The sequence below is a fragment of the Dreissena polymorpha genome, chromosome 1 (genome assembly GCF_020536995.1).
Source record: "Dreissena polymorpha isolate Duluth1 chromosome 1, UMN_Dpol_1.0, whole genome shotgun sequence".
NCBI classification, from domain to species: domain Eukaryota; kingdom Metazoa; phylum Mollusca; class Bivalvia; order Myida; family Dreissenidae; genus Dreissena; species Dreissena polymorpha.
The window spans coordinates 144,394,508-144,413,564 of record NC_068355.1 but is presented as its reverse complement, the minus strand read 5'-3'; the positions used below and the strand labels follow the sequence as shown (position 1 = coordinate 144,413,564).

The following is a 19,057-nucleotide window of genomic DNA, read 5'->3' as shown; positions in this document are numbered from 1 at the left end:
ATAAGTGTGTGGAATTGTCTACATGTAGTGTTGTCGAGGAAACAGTTCTTCAGGTACCTGTCACTAAATCATCAAAACGGCCATTATGGTTGAATTAATTCGCAATTTAAACGAGATAACAGAACCGATTAATACAAGTCTACAATTAAGTTTGATGAAAACACAACGTGCTAAAGTATTGATTTAGTTATTTAGGATGAAATATCTGACGTTACAGTTAAATCACTATTCCTTTAGGCCAATCAACATCGGCTTTAGACTTTACAGTTACCTTCATCTTCGTGCAAGTGAGTACTTGTGTTTTACTATTTTATTAAGGATGAAACATGCTCGGAAATTAGCTAATAACAACAACAGATAGATAGCTTGTAAGGTATCAGTGTTTATCACACTTTATTGCGGATTACAGGTAGTTTTATTTCAGTGTGACGCATCGGTCCCCAGATGGGAAAGTGTCACCTTTACGGTAGCTATTTCGTTTATTGTCGCAGACTGAAAGAAAAAGAAAATGTGTTATATGGATATGCATATATATGTATGAAAATCTCACACCGAACGATAAACATAATAAACGAGGCCCGGGTGTAAGACATTTGTAGGGTTAAAAACAACTGTGTGAGTCTCGCTCTGGGAAAAGGTGGTTTAATGCATGTGTGTGTAAAGTGTCTTCGAAGATTAGCCTGTGCAGTCCGCACAGGCTATTCAGGAACGACACTTTCCGCCTAAACTGGATTTTCGTTAAAAAAAGTCTTCCATAAAACTAAAAATACATACAAGCGGAAAGTGTCGTCATTGATTAGCCTGTGCGGACTGCACAGGCTTATCTTGGACGAAACTTTACGCACATGCATTAAACCCATTTTCACTTAGCGCAGCTAATATTATTTTCATTGACCGTGTTGTGAAACCATTGCTCAAGAATGACGTTCGATGATGTATTGAATATGAGTTCGTATTTCATTATCTTTCCAGTCAAACTGCAGAGAAAAGAATATGTATGTCGTGGGGTAAAGCAGTGTAAAGTTTATATTACTCCACCTCCCTAAACACCTTACTGGGCATCTATGGACTGTGGAATGTGTGGCATTCTAAACAAATAATACAAGCCCGTCATTTGTATGCCCAGATGGCCTTCAAAAGCTCTCGAATGCTCGCACTTAACCCATTTATGCCTAGCGTCTAGAAAAAAGCCTTCGCAAACAGCGTAGACCCAGATGAGACGCGGCGTCTCATTTGGGTCTGCGCTGTTTGATTAAAAAAGTTTCTGTAATATTCTAAATGCAGAAATAAATATACTAGACATCCCTAATTTTGGAAATAAATTAATCCAATTTAGAAGGATGGGAGAGTCCACTAGGCATAAATGGGTTAAACTTGACTCTTGGGAGCTGGCAGAATAGTTTCAGGATAGTAAATTTCCTCCATCAATCCCTTATTCATAATTAATTACAGTCCAACTGTTGTTAATACAGCAATAAACACTGTCGTCTGTTTTAACGAGTGACCGAGTTTTTTTATTTCTAATAATAGAGCAATATTCAAGAAAAAATAAATAAAAATGTGTAACCATTAATAACACTGCTAGAATAGTGAAAGAGAAAGTCTTAAGTACAGAACATCGAAAAACTTTTGTTGCATTTTAAGTTCCATGGTGGATTCCTGTTTGAATATATTTGAGCGCGGTAGAGAACTGGCGACATATCCAACCAAAATCGCAAACAATATTATTGTCAGCGGGCTGGTTATAATTAACTGATTGCTTTAATTGCTACTGTTCTTTGTGTTAAATGCATTGTCAAATTTCTTAAAATATCATCTACAAAATACAATGTTGACGTCTTTTTACTCATGACAATTTAAACCCTGACGTCACTTCCCTTTAATTTCTGAACGCGAGCCGCATTCTTTGATTGATCAAAGCTCTGATATTTTTCCTCACTAAAAAACGTTGAAACTTAATAATTGTCCTCAAACATTTTTACTTCGAAGCGACTGTTATCAATTTTTAAAAGAAGGATGCCACTTGAACCAAGTGTCTTTGCGTTATTCATACTTCAAAATGTAGCTTTATTTGAATAATGATTTGACAGTGGCAGTAAAAGGTTGCATTGTGATTGTGCCATGCTATGTGAAAAGGGGGTTTAATGCATCTGCAAAAAGTGTTGTCCTAGACACAGGCAGCAGTATCATAAATTTGCCCCCTCCCCGGGACGCTACCACCCCCCCCCCCACCCCGAGCTTACCCCAGGGGTTCCAGATTGTTAAATGTACACCTATTGTGTATGGTTTGACTTTTCAAGAACGAATATTGACAAAAATACACAGTTTGAAAAAAATAACCCTCGTATAGGTATTATATATACTCAAGGTATGAAACGCACTATATGCCTATTGCTGGAGATTGTGGAACACTGGACGTTACCTTTTTCATCGAAAACACACATATTACCATGCATTTGCCGACAAAATGCAACTGGATTCGTTAAACGACAGTAAAAGCAACGATATTACACTACTAACCGATCTCCTGCTCCTGATGAAAAAGGTCACGTCCAGTGTTCCACAATCTTTCAGCGATAGGCATATAGTGCGTTTCATACCTTGTGTATATATAATACCTATATGAGGGTTATTTTTTCAAACTATGTATTTTTGTCAATATTTGTAGTTGAAAAGTCAAACCATACACAATAAACGTCTAGGTGTACATTTAACAATCTGGAACCCTTTGGGCTAACTCGGGGGGGGGGGGCAAATTTATGATAATCCACTTTAAGCGGAAAGTGTCGTCTCTGATTAGCCTGTGCGGACTGCAAGTCTAATCTGGGACGACAATTTCCACACACGCATTAAACCCCTTTTCACAGAGCGAGGCGCAATGTCTTATCTACTCACCTCAGAGGTAGACCACATCCTACGTCATCTTCAAAGCAGTGCCCGAGACTATCGTTACAGTAGCATCTTTGACCTGTTTGCTCGTCCAAGAACCACGCACCGTGATCCTTCCACCCACCGATCCAGTCACAATCCCTTGCGGTCGATGAGTCCTTGAATACAACTTGTCTAGGTTTTGAACATCCTCCAGGTGCCGGGCAGGTAGCGACACCGTTGTTACAGTAGCACTTGTTACAGTTTGTGTCCATAAACCACTCACCGTGAGCCTTATAACCACCGACCTCGCGACAAGGCTCTGGAAACAATTAACAGTTATATACAGTCTTAATATCAGTTTACACGAGTATATGTTAAAACAATAATTATAACATTTCCTCGCGTTTATACATAAGTGATTGTTAGAATTGATGTAACATATATACTGTACTGCTTCTACAAGTTAAATGAATTAAATCATTACATTTCGCCGTTTTTGTATCAGTATTTTCTTGGTTCCTGAATTAATATAGAAAATAAAATGGATAATTAATGGTAACGGTTTCAATATTTTTAATGCAACGTCATATTTGTGGCGTTTTATGAGGTTTTATTAATGAGACATAATCATTTAACAATATTTCAACTTGTAAAACAGCAACGGACACTCGCTTAATAGTATAATACAAATGGTACTCGGTACCTGGCATAACATGTATTTAAAAAGATCAGTTATTCATTGAAAATAGAGACATCGTTATACAATGTTCATTCGTTATTTAGTAGGATTCTACATAATGTCAAACGTACCTTCCTGAGCTTTCGCCACGGAAACGACGACACAAACAAACACGATACATAAGAGTTTTGCGTTCATGATGAATAGTGGACGTCTTATCCTGAAATCAAGCAATCTAAATATTTATTCTAAGTATTATATTTATTTCCAAACTTATCGGAATATAATTGGTGGATGCTATGTAAGATAAAATAAAAATCAGCAACACGTGCTTTCGATTGTCGACAAGAACGATGTTATCAAATAGTATAAAACGTATTAGTGATGTTGTATTAGTTTTGCTATTATAAAATTATTTGCTTTTATTAAAAGATCATTTTGATTCAAATAAGCTGTGGTTGGTGTATTTTCAAACCTGAGTTATATTTTAAAGAAACTGACTTCAATACATTCATGGCACATTTTAAAAAGTATATATAATTTACACACACACACACAAATACCTTACCCTTTTCACTAGTGTCCCCTATGTTTTGAATGTTTTTAATGTAACATTACTTTATTTTTTCGACATTATTTATAGGAAAAGCACGCGTGTCACCGATGTCTGCTGGTACCTAAAAATAAAACTTGACGAATTGTTTTGTTGTTGTTTTTCTAGCGAGCCTCGTAGCAGTTTAATACTAATCATTTTTATCTGTTTAGCTTCGGGTAAACCGATTACATGTCATACAAACGTGGTACATTTAGTACCGTTTTTTACAAGTAATTTGTCAAATACGAAATGGCAAGTACACTGAAAACAATCGTGCTCTTTTCTCTTGCTAATAAAGCAAATTGGCAGAACGTGGTATTATTTCGCGTTTTGATTGTCATTTAAACATTAATATAGGATATTTGTTGAATGGTGCAACCACAAGTGAACATATTTTTTTCTATGATCACGATTGAATTAAAATCGATATTCCATCAAAGACAACACGTGTTCTTTTTATTTTGTGATTGCAAAACACTGAAGTCAAATATGCGTTGGATTAAGGTTCTAACCTTAAGTTATGTTTTGTATTGACCACACAAACGGGATGACCCAAACGTTTGAAATCTTGATGCTGCATAATAGCGTGTGTTGTTTATTTTCGTGATTCGAATAATGTTTAATCAATGTAACAATAAAGCTATACTGGTTAATAGCCTCGCTCTGTAAAATGAGGGTTTAATGCATGTGCATAAAGTGTCGTCCCAGATTAGCCTGTGCAGTACGCACAGGCTAATCAGGGACGACTTTTTCCGTCTTAAATGTATTTTCGTCAGGAAGAATCTTCACATAATCGAAAAATACCATTAAGACGGAAGTATCATACAATGCTAGTTAAAAAAATCTGGATTTAACAAACGCTTTCTGCATGTACAAAATATTGCCACACACTATTGTTCCTCTTTCTGTTTCTGTGGAATAATCGTCCTATATTCTGTCTGCAAAGTTTCAATAACTTATATTTTTTTTATAAGTATGTATAAAACAGTTAATTGGACATGAAGAATAAAATAATTCTCAGATATTAAACAGTTTTGTTTGCATTGAACGGAAATGCATTTGTAGCACGTTTTCTTCTGTTTAGTCGGTTCTTACCGTAAGTTCTGTTTTGTATTGACCACACAAACGGGTTAACCCAAACGTTTGAAGTCTTGATGTTGCATGATAGTGTGTTTTGTTTATTTTCGTGAATCGAATAATGCTTAATAATGGTAATAATAATACTTTTTCTACAGAAACATGAATTTCCCTGATAGTTTGTATGAGACGCGCTCTGTGACAAGGGGGGTTCATGCATGTGCCTTAAGTGTCGTCCCATATTTGCCTGTGTCGTTCGCACAGGATGAGGGACGACACTTTCCGCCTTAATTTGATTTTTGCTTAGAAAATACTTAATTGAAACTAAAAATATCATAAAAGCGGAAAGTGTCGTCCCTGATTAGCCTGTGTGGACTGCACATGCCAATCTTGGACGACAATTTACGCATATGAATAAAAAAAAAAACTTTTCACAGAGCATGGCTCATTTTTATTTTGTATCAACTTCAATAAAATACCGTTATTATTCGTTTGGATTTGTATTATGCTTCAAAGCCGGATACACATTCAGAATAAATCCACAAATATGAACTTAGGCCTTTGAATAACGTATTCACGGCCGTTAATCACGCGCGCCACCTCTTTTTTGAGATGCATTAATAAATGAGCCAATGCAACTTCCGAGGTGGCGCTCAGGCCCGGATGTTTTGAAATTTAACGGATAAGTTTACAGGGTGATTAGGTTTAATATGATTTTCAAGACATTTCGCAGTATTTTAACAAATCGGCCAATGTAGTGCGATTCAGCGATTATAAATTCATCTAAAAATGTACAGAAACATTCAATCACAACCCATTTGGAAACGTGAGGACCATTATAAGTTGTGGCATGGTAGAATTCGTAAATGCAAATCGATGTATTTTGCCTGTGTCACGAGCAAATTCCCTGCCAATTAAATCGCTCATTACATAAAACGATTGCTTTGAACCTGCACAAGTTAGTGCGTGCACAAAAACGTCGACTTCTAGCCGATCTAATAGATAAATTTATATTTTTCAAAAAGAGATGGAGCCAATGCCAAGGAGGTGGCGCTCAGATTAGGAGGTGGCGCCAATGCACATTTATAGCTAATTTGAAGTGAAATATTTTATGCTATGGTTTCTCAAAGACCTATAGATCTATAGGTCTTTGGGTTTCTATTACGCTTACAGAACTTACATTATTTTTGTAAGTTGACTACTTCAGCACATTTGAGTCGCGTGCGTTTTAACAGCACATTTGAGTCGCGTGCGTTTTAATTAGAAAAAGTAGTTTTCTAATGATGTATTGATGGATTTAAACGATCGTCTTTGTAAGATAACAACATTTAACATAATTTATACAAATATGTTAACGGAAAAAGACCGAGCTATCTTCATTTTTTTGGAGTTAATAGTTGGGAAAAACAACATAACTGAGCCTAATTAAGATTTGTTGACCTTGGTCTTTTAGTAAATTAAACATTTGGATTAACGGCCACAAATCATAGTTTCAAGAAGAAGTGTTATCTTATTCTTATTTCGTGAACTTTCATCATACTCTAAACAAATATTGATGTCGATGAATTATTTTGATAATATTGAACTTAAAGTTATTGGTTTGATTGAGTATTACAAATTGTTGGTATACACCGTACAATATGTTTCATTCATGTTGGTGACTTCTTAATTGAGTTGATCACTTATATATTGAAAATACTACATTATATTTATTACATATTGTGTTTATGTTCTGTAAAGATTTGGGCCTTCGTATGTACGTTGAAAAATAAATTTAATATAACAAATATCATTATCCATCAAATCTACGTCATGTGATAATGTCATTGCGATACGACTGTTAATTGATAACATCCTGCATTGGCGCCACCTCCTATCATTAGCGCCACCTCCTAAGCATTGGCTCCATCTCTTTTGGAAAACTGCAAAATTATCTACTACGTCGGCAAGAAGCCAATATTTTTGTGGATGCAGCATCTAATGTATGTTGTACGAAATCGTTTGATGCCGTTGGCGATTTAATTGGGTGAATATTTCCTCGTAACACATGAAAAACTCATCGGAATGCTTTTTAAACTCCACCATGCCACAGCTTATAAAGGTTCTCACGTTTTTAAATGGGTTGAGAATGCACGTGTCTGAACATTTTTAGACGACTCAATCTTCGCTGAATCGCACTACATTGCCCGATTTTAAAAATACTGCGAAATATATTGTACAAACATATTAAACCTAATCACCCTGTAAAGTTGTCCATGAAATTTCAAAACATCCGGGCCTGAGCGCCACCTCGGAAGTTGCATTGGCTCATTTATTAATGCATCGCAAAAAAGAGGTGGCGCGCGTGATTAACGGCCGTGGTATTGCTTTTTGAGGATTAAAGACACTGGAATGTTTATAAGCATCGTCCTTATTATTTTAATGGTGTTTGATAAAAATCTAAATTGGTATAACCGATGACATAGATACAATATTTTTTACAATACATATAATTAACTCGTATTTTAAAAGTACTCTATTTTTCATTATTAATTTTGATGAATTAATTATGCTTTTGCGATTAATACAACACATGCTTATTTAAAGTGTGCGAGCACAACGGCAATATGTTCATTGATGCCCACGGCCCACGGCCCACGGCCCACAGCTACACCACAATGTTCTGTCATCCATTAAATAACAACACACAATATTGTACCAGCGTTATCAGGCGGTATTCTGTATACGTTTTACTTAGCTTCTAAAAATAATTATAACAACATACATAATGAACTAAAAATCTCCCTAATATTTATTGAAATAAATATAATATTTCATATTAAATGTATACATACAACTCCAGTTGCTTATGAAATATGGATAGTATACTGATATTATCGTTGTTATAGGTTAATGTCAGTAAACTAAGCAAAAGGAAATCACTGCTATATTGACTCCTACAGATAAAACCCCTATGCTTAAACCGTTACGATTTGCTGACCCTAGCTAAAGGCATTTCTTAAATTTTGTGTCTAATGAGTACCATGTAATGTACAGGAACTCGTTATTTGTCTTTAATGGCATAACAGCGGATTGTTATAAGTTTAATGCTACACTTTTTTTTTCAAACAACTTACTTAAACATAGATGAACTTGTGTTTTATTCATAAGTACACACACAGTTGTATATCGTACGATTACCGTAAGTCGACCATGACCTAATTTCGACCACTTTGTTTACATTAAAGTTCAGTTCAAAGAAGCGAAGTGTTAAGTTAAGTTGGCCTAATCCATTACCACTAGAGTGCTGTCCCTTTCCAGGATGTGACGTATCGACTTAAGGTAAACAACGCGCGGAGTTAATGTTCTTGTAGTGTGTATGAAACTATCGGCTTTGCGCAGTAAAACATGCTGTAAATAATCATTTTTGACATTGATTTAACGGGAATTAAATAAATCTCTGAAGGTAAATAGTATATTGCTGAATTTGTTGCGTAAATTCAGAAATTCTTTTACTTGTTTCCTTAACCGGTCGACTTACGGTAATTGGAGGGTATATAAAGACAATATGTTACAATAAAGTGAACTTTCATATTTGCACGAATGCTAATTGTCTAGTCCTTGAGGATGATTCATTATTCGCCTATATACTTCAAATATAAACAAATGCTTATAAACGTCATACATAGAGGGTTTTGTTGGATTTGGTGGAATATCGATTTTAAATCACGAGTATTCATATAAAATGATATTTTTCAATGATCATGAGTAAATTTAAATCAATATTCCACCAAACTAAACACATTTTCTGTTTACTTTATGCTGATAAATGATTATTTTGGTATTTTTGCCATTCCGGACAACCTAATTTTTCGCTGGGAGCCCCGAAATGTTATAAGATGTGTTTTCAAAGAAATCTAATGCGTATGTTTCAACGATAATTTTCAATATTACTTTTCACTGTTTCGAAACAGTGAAATATCAGTTTAAATTCGCTGATATTTCTCTATAAACCATCAGAAAGCCTAAAATAAAGATAAATATGTTATACAAATTATTTATATTGATATAAAATTGTATAACAGCTTCGTTTACGACTTGCACTTATGTTCCTATCAGAAAAACAAGATCGTCTTCCAGAAATCTTCGTATAACGTTTTAACAGGTCGGTATGGACTATTTAATTATATATTACTGACGGTTTGCTTAATACAAAACAATGCATTATTATATTCAGTGAAAAGCCTTTGGTATTATCGACCCTTACTCTTCATGTATTTTACCAATAGGTGATATACGACAACTTTCATGATTACAGTTGACAAACATAAATACTGCATGTATTTGAGTTAAACTCTTGAGTATGACGAATGATTTGTGATTGTGCAATTTTTATAAGACACATTTATTAACCAGACTCTAAACAAATTAAAAAACAACTTTAAATGTGAGGTTATAACTTGTTTTAAAGATGATAATGCATACCTATATCTTTTGTTTGTAAATTTTAATGACCGCGAAAATTATGGTCTCTCGCGTGTTATATAAAATGTCGAAAGTTTGGGAATTGGACATTCAAAAAATGTTCAAGCATAATTCCAAAACATTTGTATTAAAGACTAGAACCCGGTTTGTGTTGCTAGTATATATCTAGAAATACTTTGACAATAATAATAGTGGTCCCATTTGGTGCCCAGTCTTGCATTATAATTTATATTTAGCAACCAGTAACTTGTTGAACTGATATGCACATGGATTGATACATAACGACTTGCCGTTGCAAGTGTTTCTCAATGATGATTCTGAAGTTGAATATTTATTCTCATGTTCTCCGTCTGGCTCTGAATCGAGCCTGCTCGTCCACCAGCAGTTCCTCGGCCATACCTTTCAGTCGGTATGGGATGATGTGAAGCATGACTTTGCCTGGATGGCTGATGAGGCCGATGGTGCGATGTTTCACGCACAGCTTGAGGTTGCACTTTTTCGGTATTCTTTTATAGTGCGGTCATTGCTGTATTCGTTGCCTCTTTTTCTTGCGTAATAAGTTGCTTCCTCCACCTTTGCATATAGTATGGGCGGACTTTTGTCGTCGGCTTAAGGTCCGGGATCTTTCTAAACGAGACTGGATTCTGGTTGAAGCGTACAGTTATAAAGGTCGATGTTGTATGCGGTCCACCTTTTCAGAACTGCGGCCCTCTCGGTCAGGAGGTTCCCGTCAACGACTGCTATAACACTGACCTTGGGCTGACTAGTCTTCGTGAGGGTCTTGGGGGTGCTGTAGGCCTTCTTACTGTTCAATCTTCCCTTGTCTCTTTCATCTTCATTCTCACTTTCGTGTTCGCTTTTTGGTATTCTGTCATAGAGTCCTGGCTGGTGTACTTCTCTTGCCTCAGCTCTATTCGTTTGTCACATAGGTCCATGACCTCGGTCGTCACCTATGGCTTGTTCTTCCTTCTCTCTCTACCGAGAACTTCTACGAAAGATGACAGCAGGACTTAATTGATGCTTTTGATGATGATGTCAATATCATTGTCTACGATGTTCAGGGCTCCAAACGTGCCACCTATATGTGCTTGAAATACCTCCGCTATATCCGGATCTTTCAGTTTCTCCAAGTCAAATCTAATGCGAGGGTTCTTGGGGACGCGCTTGTTCTATAGCTTAAGCTTGATGGTGGTGAGCACTAACTCATGGGCACTGCCAATGTTCGCGCCAGGAATCGTTCTTGTTCGATGTGTTAATGATGGACTTAAACCGTTGCGGCGCCAGTATGGATTAGTTATCACATTGGTTTTTAACGAACGAGTGATGGGGTTATTTAAGTTCATGTCAAATATATGTCTCAGTATTTGTAGGTACGAACACTTGTAACTTACGCAACATGGATTGATGCTTTGTCTCGGACGCTGTGAACAAGGTGCCTAACCAATACGGATAATACCTGAAACTTGTGTGCGTTTCCACTTAATTTTCAATATTCTTATCTTTAAGTTTATATTTTTTCACAAAACCAATATTTAACGAAACAACTACGTCATTCATTAAATTCGGTAAATTGTATACTCGTGTTCAGAAACAAAATCGTAAATTTGCAGTGGGATCCTACAGTTAACACCAGTTAATGCACAAAATCCGTGGAAACGGAAGTTAAATGCAGATATTGGTCCTTATAAACAACGAAATTGAGCTTATTTCCTGATGAAAAAGGCAACACAATACTTTTGAACCCATTGCAATTATATCGGTTTAGTTTGTAGAGAAACAAGTATTTTAAATGTCGATTGCTGCCACCGGATAATGCATTAAGTAGCCACCGGATAAGGGCCGAGGCTAATGAACTTAAGTATAGTACGTTCAAACAATATATTGTATTCTGTTGATATGGTAAATATATAAAGAAAATCTTGATTTTAGTTTGTTACATTAATGGGTCTGTTATTTCTCGTCCCTCAGCCCCTGAACGGCTCTGTCTAGACACATGAAAGTGTCTTAACTTTACCCTGAAAAAAGGTTATTAAGACTAGGCAATTCAGGTTACAAATTGTATTGGTACATAAAACATTATATGTAGGACGCCTGTTATTGTAGAACGACCGATTCATCAATAATATGTATTACATATAGCACTCCATTGAATTTTTTAATATTAAAATTATATAAACGATTTGATACCGATGTGATTTTTTATACCAGTTCAACAGTAATTATTGTATAGTCTTATTGTTGTCGTATTGTTAATAGTTTTTTATAAACTATTTATGTTTTCTTTGGAGTGATTGCAATTATAAATTATTCTTTTATTAAATATTGGGGAAAATTAATGAATGGTCAACTATGAACATTTGTGGTAACTTTTTTTTAATTGCATGATGAATGACAATTTACCAGTCCGGTCAATCTCGATCGAAATACGCACGCACATATACTAGACCATTGTTCCTACGTCGATTTTTCCACAAGAGGGTTCGACAAAAATATAAGTTTCTTTATGTTTCTCTTAGAAGCAATACTTCTTTTTAAAGGGAGAATTTTACAGGAAAGTGCGAATATACATCGATACAATCCGAATCGTCAACACATATCATTTTGAGCACCAACTTCAAGTACTATCATACGATGTGCGCATGTTGTTTATAAAACCTGATGAAAAGCATGTTATCATCTGTATATGTATCAATTGAATTCTTGTAATATCCAGTTTCCGGAATTTATCCGGTGCCAGTATTTTATGGTTTCGTCTGTTATCCGGAACCCGTGAAATCAATATGCGACCCTTTTAAAACGCAAATGCTCACGTTCTTTTATGTTGCCTGAAATTTCCATCGATTTTATTATACATCTAAATGATTCCTACAATATTGTAAACTAGTAGAAGTATATGTTTTTTCTCATCAGTTACAAAAAATGAAGTATTTAAAACTATTTTATGACTATGAAATAGGTATGGAACATTTGTTTTCGTTCGTTTTGATTTGTTATTATATTGTTATAACGAATTTTGAGGTAAACCAATAGATAAAATACCATAATGTTCCGTGAGCAATAGTATTTGGCATACTTACGCAGTTTTGTTCTCATTTTCACTTCCAATACTAGGCTCATCCTGCATTTCGCCTTGTTTATTTTCTAACAAAGCATTATGAATTTCGCTAATATTACATGGTGGTGGTTCGCGTGTAAATATTTTGGTAAGAATTTTAATGTTTATTTTGATCGCTGTAGCCTAATAATTTGCAACGGACGTTTTTTTGTTATATTTATCCGTGTATCATGCACTGAATAGAAACTGGTCATCAACATAATCTCGGATATAAAATGACTAATTTGTCTATTTATTAGCATATGATATGCTTTCAAACTAAGGTTGTTCCTCCAAACGTTCATGGTATTTCTTTACTCAGCGTGGTCTATTTTCTACGAATTTGCTGTCTGTATAGGAAACATTGATTTCAGTCGATACGACCGTCAGGAAAGTTTATAGACTATTATTTTTCTGGAAAGATTATTCAGACGTAAAAAGTGTTTTACTTGTTGATTATCGTTGAAGTGTTTTAACTACCACAAATCAAAATTAACATAATTCAGACTTGAAAAGCACATTTTACCTATTTTATTTTGTTCTGTAATTTAATTTGCTAATAAAAAAAAATCACTTCTGATATAGTACATGGAGTTAAATTGGCTGTTATATTGACTACTACGCTGGTGTTATATGTGCTGCAAGGACGCAGTTGACTGTGTTCGTTTATTTCTTTAATATTGACATAATTAAGACATTAGAGGCTGAAATCAGTAGGGATATGTTTCGTTCTGTTGATGAAACATATGTTACTTCTTTTATGTACCCAGTTTGTTTTGTTCTGTTATAAAGTAGTGGATTAGGACAAGAATTTATCTCCCGATATTGTCTGTAGTTTTATTGCTTACTATCATTAAACTATACTAAAACTGTGAGCCTTTGATTAATATGTATTTTAAACACTAATTGGTAAAACTGCCCCATATTTGAACCAGAAGTATTTTAAAATGTTTTGCAACAATTACGATGATACTTTTGTCAAAACACACACACATATTCATGCACTGTTAGCCAATTAATGTTAGAACCACGATGGACTGATTGTAAATTGTATTGTTAATTATATCAAACATATCAACGTAGAAGGCAGGTCTGAGTTTTAATTTCAGTTCATTCCATGCTTGGACACGCCCTCTGAAATCACTGAAGATGTGGAACCACAAACATAGATATATTTGATGTGTCGACTTAGACTGCATGTTAATTCCGTGCCGGAAGAATACATCAACTTACGTGTAAATATATTCTTTTACATTAAACATTTTCAATTGAAGTATGTTTTTAAATTTCAATATGTCTTTTAATTACAAAAGTATTATGTTAATAATGAAGAAATGTGTTTGCCTTCATTATCACGTATTCAATTTAGTTAAAAATCCTGGTTATTATATTTGGTTACGGAGGGTGGGCGGTGGTTTCGGTAGGCGTCGTCAAGCAGATGGTTTCCGGCCAATATCTGTATTTTGCCTTGACCATTGATGGCACATTCAATATGGCAAGCTTGCATAAAGACCAAGATAAGGATTATATTAAGGGGTTTTCATTGGCAAGTGTATAGATGCCAATGCCGATGATATGAAGTGCCAATACAAGAACCTTAACCATACACTTTCTTAAATAAGAGTTATTTCCCTTTTATGTTGATGTATTATGTAATTTTGCAGTGCTTGATAGTATGCAAGATATGAAGATGACACTGCACATATAGATATCAATGAGGAGAAATGCGATGCACAAGAACAATATCCAGCAAGAAAGGATTAACCATAGAAATAATCTTTTTTAGTAGATTTGCACACATCAATACAAAATGTATTTAGAGGGGGGGGGGGGGGCTATCAATTAGTCTAATTTGCTTGTGATTCTTGCCTCCTTGTTACCGTATGCGCCAGTTGTATTATGCCATTAAGTATGAAAATAATCTTTTAGCTAGGGAAACGTCGTGCCTCAAATAAGTAGCAGCACATTTTTCTAAATTTCAAAAAAATATATAAATATGTATATATATATATATATATATATATATATATATATATATATCAAAGTTTACAAATATGAATTCACTACATAGTTATAACTGTCCTGTATATCAATAAAGTACCTGTTTTACAACGTCAAATATGACAGGAAATGACGTCATGACGTCATACAGACAGACAGACAGACACACAGACAGACACACAGACACAGACAGACAGACAGACAGGCCAAAAACAATATGCCCCCGATCATTCGATCCGGGGGCATAAAAACTACATGACATCGAACCAAGAGAGCAGGAATTTCTGATCAAGTAAAATATATATAATTTTATATATATATATAGCCTGTACAGTCCGGTTAAGCTGATCGCTTTCTGCCTAAACTGGATTTTCGTTCAAACGATACTTCCTATAACCAAAAGTCTTATCTGAGACGACGACACTAGACGCAGTCTATCTGAGACGACGACACCGGACGCAGTCGCATTTTATTCATTTCTCCCAGAGCGAGGCTCGAATGTTTACTGTACACATGTCATTCGGTTTAAATTATGGTTAAATATACCGTACAAGTAAGCCCTAACTTATTATAAACTACCGGCATTGTGCAAAAAAATAAAAATAAAATAAACATGTGTAATTTAAAAACGTTTTTTGTGCCTTTTTCATATCCAAACGCTGCAATGTTGTTCGTAGGTCCGCATTCCTCGAAAAAAATGCATACTGTTTTAACGTGATTGGCTCCAGAACTCGTTTTTCGTATAACAACAAAGTGCACAATATATACAGTGCGACACCTAGAACTAAATGATAGTAATATGAGACGCTGAAACAAGTGGCTGACGCTAGTTATTTTAAACCTGATTTATTTTAGAAATCAGGAAAAGCTTGTCCTCAAACAGTGATATGAAGCGCATGTCGTGAGCACTGTTCACGACCGCAATGGACTTGGACTTAGTTTTTGTATCGTTAAATCATCAACATCATCAGAATTTCAAATGTACGAAGATTAAAAAGGTCGCGTAATGTCTTATTTACGTTGACAATTACGTCACTGATCAGAGTGAAAGAGGGCACGCTTAGTGAACTAGTGCGGGAAAAACACAATATAACTATAGCCTTTTGTTTAGTTGCTTATATATGTTGAGACAAGAAGATACAAAGATACATTGAAAAGTATACTCATGTTTCAAGTCGAGAAGATCTGCGTAAAAGTATAAATATTTGCGAGGATTACACACTGGAGTTTTTACTGCCCAACCTTTCGAACGGTATCTTCCAAATGCACCAGTAATTGTGCAGTGCGCATTGTGATTCTACAACTCATCGTCGTTGCACAGGTTTGTCGAGTTTTGGAGGCTCAGTTGGTCTCGATGACGGTCTGTATCCAGTCGTAGAAGTGGTTAACACGCATGTAGACGCCGGGGTACTCCGGTCTGGCGCATCCAGCGCCGAAAGAGACCACGCCTACCAGGGTCCAGTGGCCCTCATGAAAGCAGGCCAACGGACCTCCGGAGTCGCCCTAGAACAACATGAAAGCTCCCATATAATTACATTAAGTACTACATTTTACGTAGTAATTAAATGCAAAGATCTATAGGATAAAACATCTAATGTTATTGATTCTGACATGAATTGTTAGTTCATGCCATTTTATATTTAAGAAGTTCATGAATTTCTTTATTAGCGAGCCTTCACGAATTTATTGGACGAGTAAAAAAATAAATTATGATCTAATATGACAACTCGGACAGGTCTTTTATCTAAACGACAAAGAATCCTTCTAATGATGACAAAACTAACGTGTGTGAATAATTTCTTAAAGTTGTTCATTGGTGAGAATTCATAAGAGTATGTTGACGTATCGATCATTTGATAAAAATTAAGGCATGAAATTCTTGAAAGGAATCGAAAGATGCCAAATATGATGGCAATAACAAAACATAATATTGAAAACACGGACAAAACTAAATGTATGAAGTTTATAATTAAGCGTATTAACTGATTATAACACGTAATTAAGCATGCGGGTATTTATTCCTACTTGACAGGAGTCCTTGCCCTCAGCAGCGGCGCAAATAGCAGAGGTGAAACTCTTCGTTTCGTTCTCAGGAACGTAGCGGTCGGCGCAGACGGAAGTTGGCACGATCTGCACACTTGCATGGTGCGGCATTTCAGGGCTAAAAAAGGCCCCTGAAAAACAACACCGCTCCTGGTGTAGTGTTGTTAATTGGTTTGCAACTGGGAAACAGTTCTCAAAAAGAAAAGAACTCTTCTTAATTTGTGAAACCACAAAATATCTTGAAACCTTAAAACATTTTGTCCATGATTGTTATTTAGTCATATAAAAACAAGAGTGTACCTTCCTGCAAGGCTCCCCAGCCCGCAGTGACGCAGTGGGTGTGATAAGGCGGGGTGTAGTTGGGCTCGATACAGATGGTGTTCACGTACTCGGACATGTAAGCGGGACGGCTCAACTTTACCAGGGCGATATCATGAAGAAAACTCATCCTTTGGCGCCACTAAATATTCACAAACACAGCGTCTGATACATTGGAAATGACATTACAATCGCGTGATATACTAGTATTCGAGTTGACACGTGAAAACGTCTGATACATTGAAATGTTCGCACAAGTCTGACTTAGTGACATTGACGTCTGATACAAAGGAGGTGTCACGTGCACACATCTGATGAATTGGACTCCATAGTGACCACCCCAGAAAACCCGATACCTTGTGAACAGTGTAAAACCATTGGAGCAGTGCTCGTTATTTTAGCATGAACTAACATAGGGTAAGTATATTGGAAAAATTTAAATTTTCAAAGTCCAATTTGAAACAACTGTGTATTAGCATTGATATTAAAGGTATTGGCCTACATGTAGAACAAATCTTGACAAATTTTATTAAAAAAATGAGCGAAATGTGGCTCCCTGAAGTAGAAGATCGGGCAAAATGGGCCATGTTCAGGCATTAAGAGGAGAAAAACTGCTATAATTTGCACGCCGCTGTGTGTCTTGTTTTACATTCGATAGATTTGCGTAACACAAGAGCAAAAACATGGCAAAAGAAGACAAAAATATTGTAAAAAAAGGACTTTTATTTTTTATTTTTACGTTATAAGTAATGGAAACAAATAATGACAAATACCCGTACATTATTACTTTTTTTGTTCGTAATTGTAATCGGAGTTAGCACAACAATGCTGTGACTGTTTAAAATGTACACGTACGTTTAATAAAGCATGTCCGCAGTGATCCTGCGTTGGAAGACAGAAGCAACTGGCACGTGGTGCTCGGAGAGCATGTCCAGGGTCAAGTGGAGGGCACTGAACAAAACGTCACCGTGGACAAGATAGTGCGTGAGTGGCTGCTCCTATATTAAACTCCGGCATAACCATTCCAATGTGTCACAGACGTGAATATGGCATATGTCATTGCCAATGCATGTTTACCCCGAGCCTTTCCATTGTGCTCTTACATCTTTCCATTTCAGTGTATAACAAAAATTTCCAAACACATGTTCATCATTACAGTTCATTACACGCTTGTTCATATCTAAATGTATATCACACTTTCATCAGCATCTGTCAGTTACACACTCGTGCAGGTGTCCTTTGCACTTGGAATGTATTGCGAACGCGACACACCAACTCCGCATGCTGATAATTTTGGCCATTAATTTTACAATTCCCTGATCGATGATAATATTACTATTCGGACAAGCCGTATGAAGATCAAATGTTACCTATGACCTCAACGCGTGACCTAAATTTTGAGATACATATGTGCTGCGCAAACACATCGTATCCACGTGGTAAGCAAGTTTAGCATTTTATGTTAACAGTGTCTGATTAATGGTGCAAAATAGACCGGAAAACAATCGGAGCGAAGTAAAGACGCACATACATGTGGACAAGTGCATTGCCTTATTTACCCCAAACCATTCCTTAAAGGGGCCTTTTCACAGATTTTGGCATTTTTTTAACTTATTCATTAAATGCTTTATATTGATAAATGTAAACATTGGATCACAAAAGCTCCAGTAAAAAATCAAGAAAAAAATTAAAAAAAGGAAAAGAACATTGCCCGGAGCAGGTTTCGAACCAGTGACCCCTGGAGTCCTGCCAGAGTCCTGAAGTAAAAACGCTTTAGCCTACTGAGCTATTCCGCCGAGTACACATGCTTGACGTATTTTATACATTATATAAGCAATCTTCGTAGTTTCACAAAATTTAACGACAAAAACAGAACTCTCCAAATTATTCAATCGTTTCGCGTTGCAACGCTTTA

The 19,057-nt window shown here is 35.8% G+C and overlaps 2 protein-coding genes and 1 long non-coding RNA gene across 4 annotated transcripts; 1 reads left to right on the top strand and 2 right to left on the bottom strand.

The window, feature by feature from the left end:
• Positions 1-381: 381 nt before the first annotated feature.
• On the bottom strand, positions 382-8,468 carry LOC127867356 (uncharacterized). 2 transcript variants are annotated; one of them, XM_052408455.1, is made up of 4 exons: positions 8,339-8,468; positions 3,682-3,770; positions 2,896-3,190; positions 382-492 (listed from the first exon to the last, which is right to left on the bottom strand). In XM_052408455.1, exons 1-4 carry the CDS (start codon positions 8,344-8,346, stop codon positions 480-482), a joined length of 405 nt encoding a protein of 134 aa, XP_052264415.1. In that variant the 5' UTR covers positions 8,347-8,468; the 3' UTR covers positions 382-479. The 2 variants fall into 2 exon arrangements, with proteins under 2 accessions (XP_052264415.1, XP_052264409.1); XM_052408449.1 differs by having other exon boundaries at positions 3,682-3,785; positions 8,339-8,413.
• Positions 8,469-8,542: 74 nt separating this feature from the next.
• LOC127852961 (uncharacterized) lies at positions 8,543-14,607 on the top strand. Its single transcript, XR_008036381.1, has 3 exons — positions 8,543-8,667; positions 13,890-14,015; positions 14,445-14,607. It is a non-coding gene; the product is annotated as an uncharacterized LOC127852961 (long non-coding RNA).
• A 1,515-nt stretch (positions 14,608-16,122) lies between these two features.
• On the bottom strand, positions 16,123-17,221 carry LOC127855725 (tryptase-like). The gene is made up of 3 exons (XM_052391552.1): positions 17,125-17,221; positions 16,807-16,955; positions 16,123-16,284 (listed from the first exon to the last, which is right to left on the bottom strand). Exons 1-3 carry the CDS (start codon positions 17,219-17,221, stop codon positions 16,123-16,125), a joined length of 408 nt encoding a protein of 135 aa, XP_052247512.1.
• Between the last annotated feature and the right edge of the window lie 1,836 nt (positions 17,222-19,057).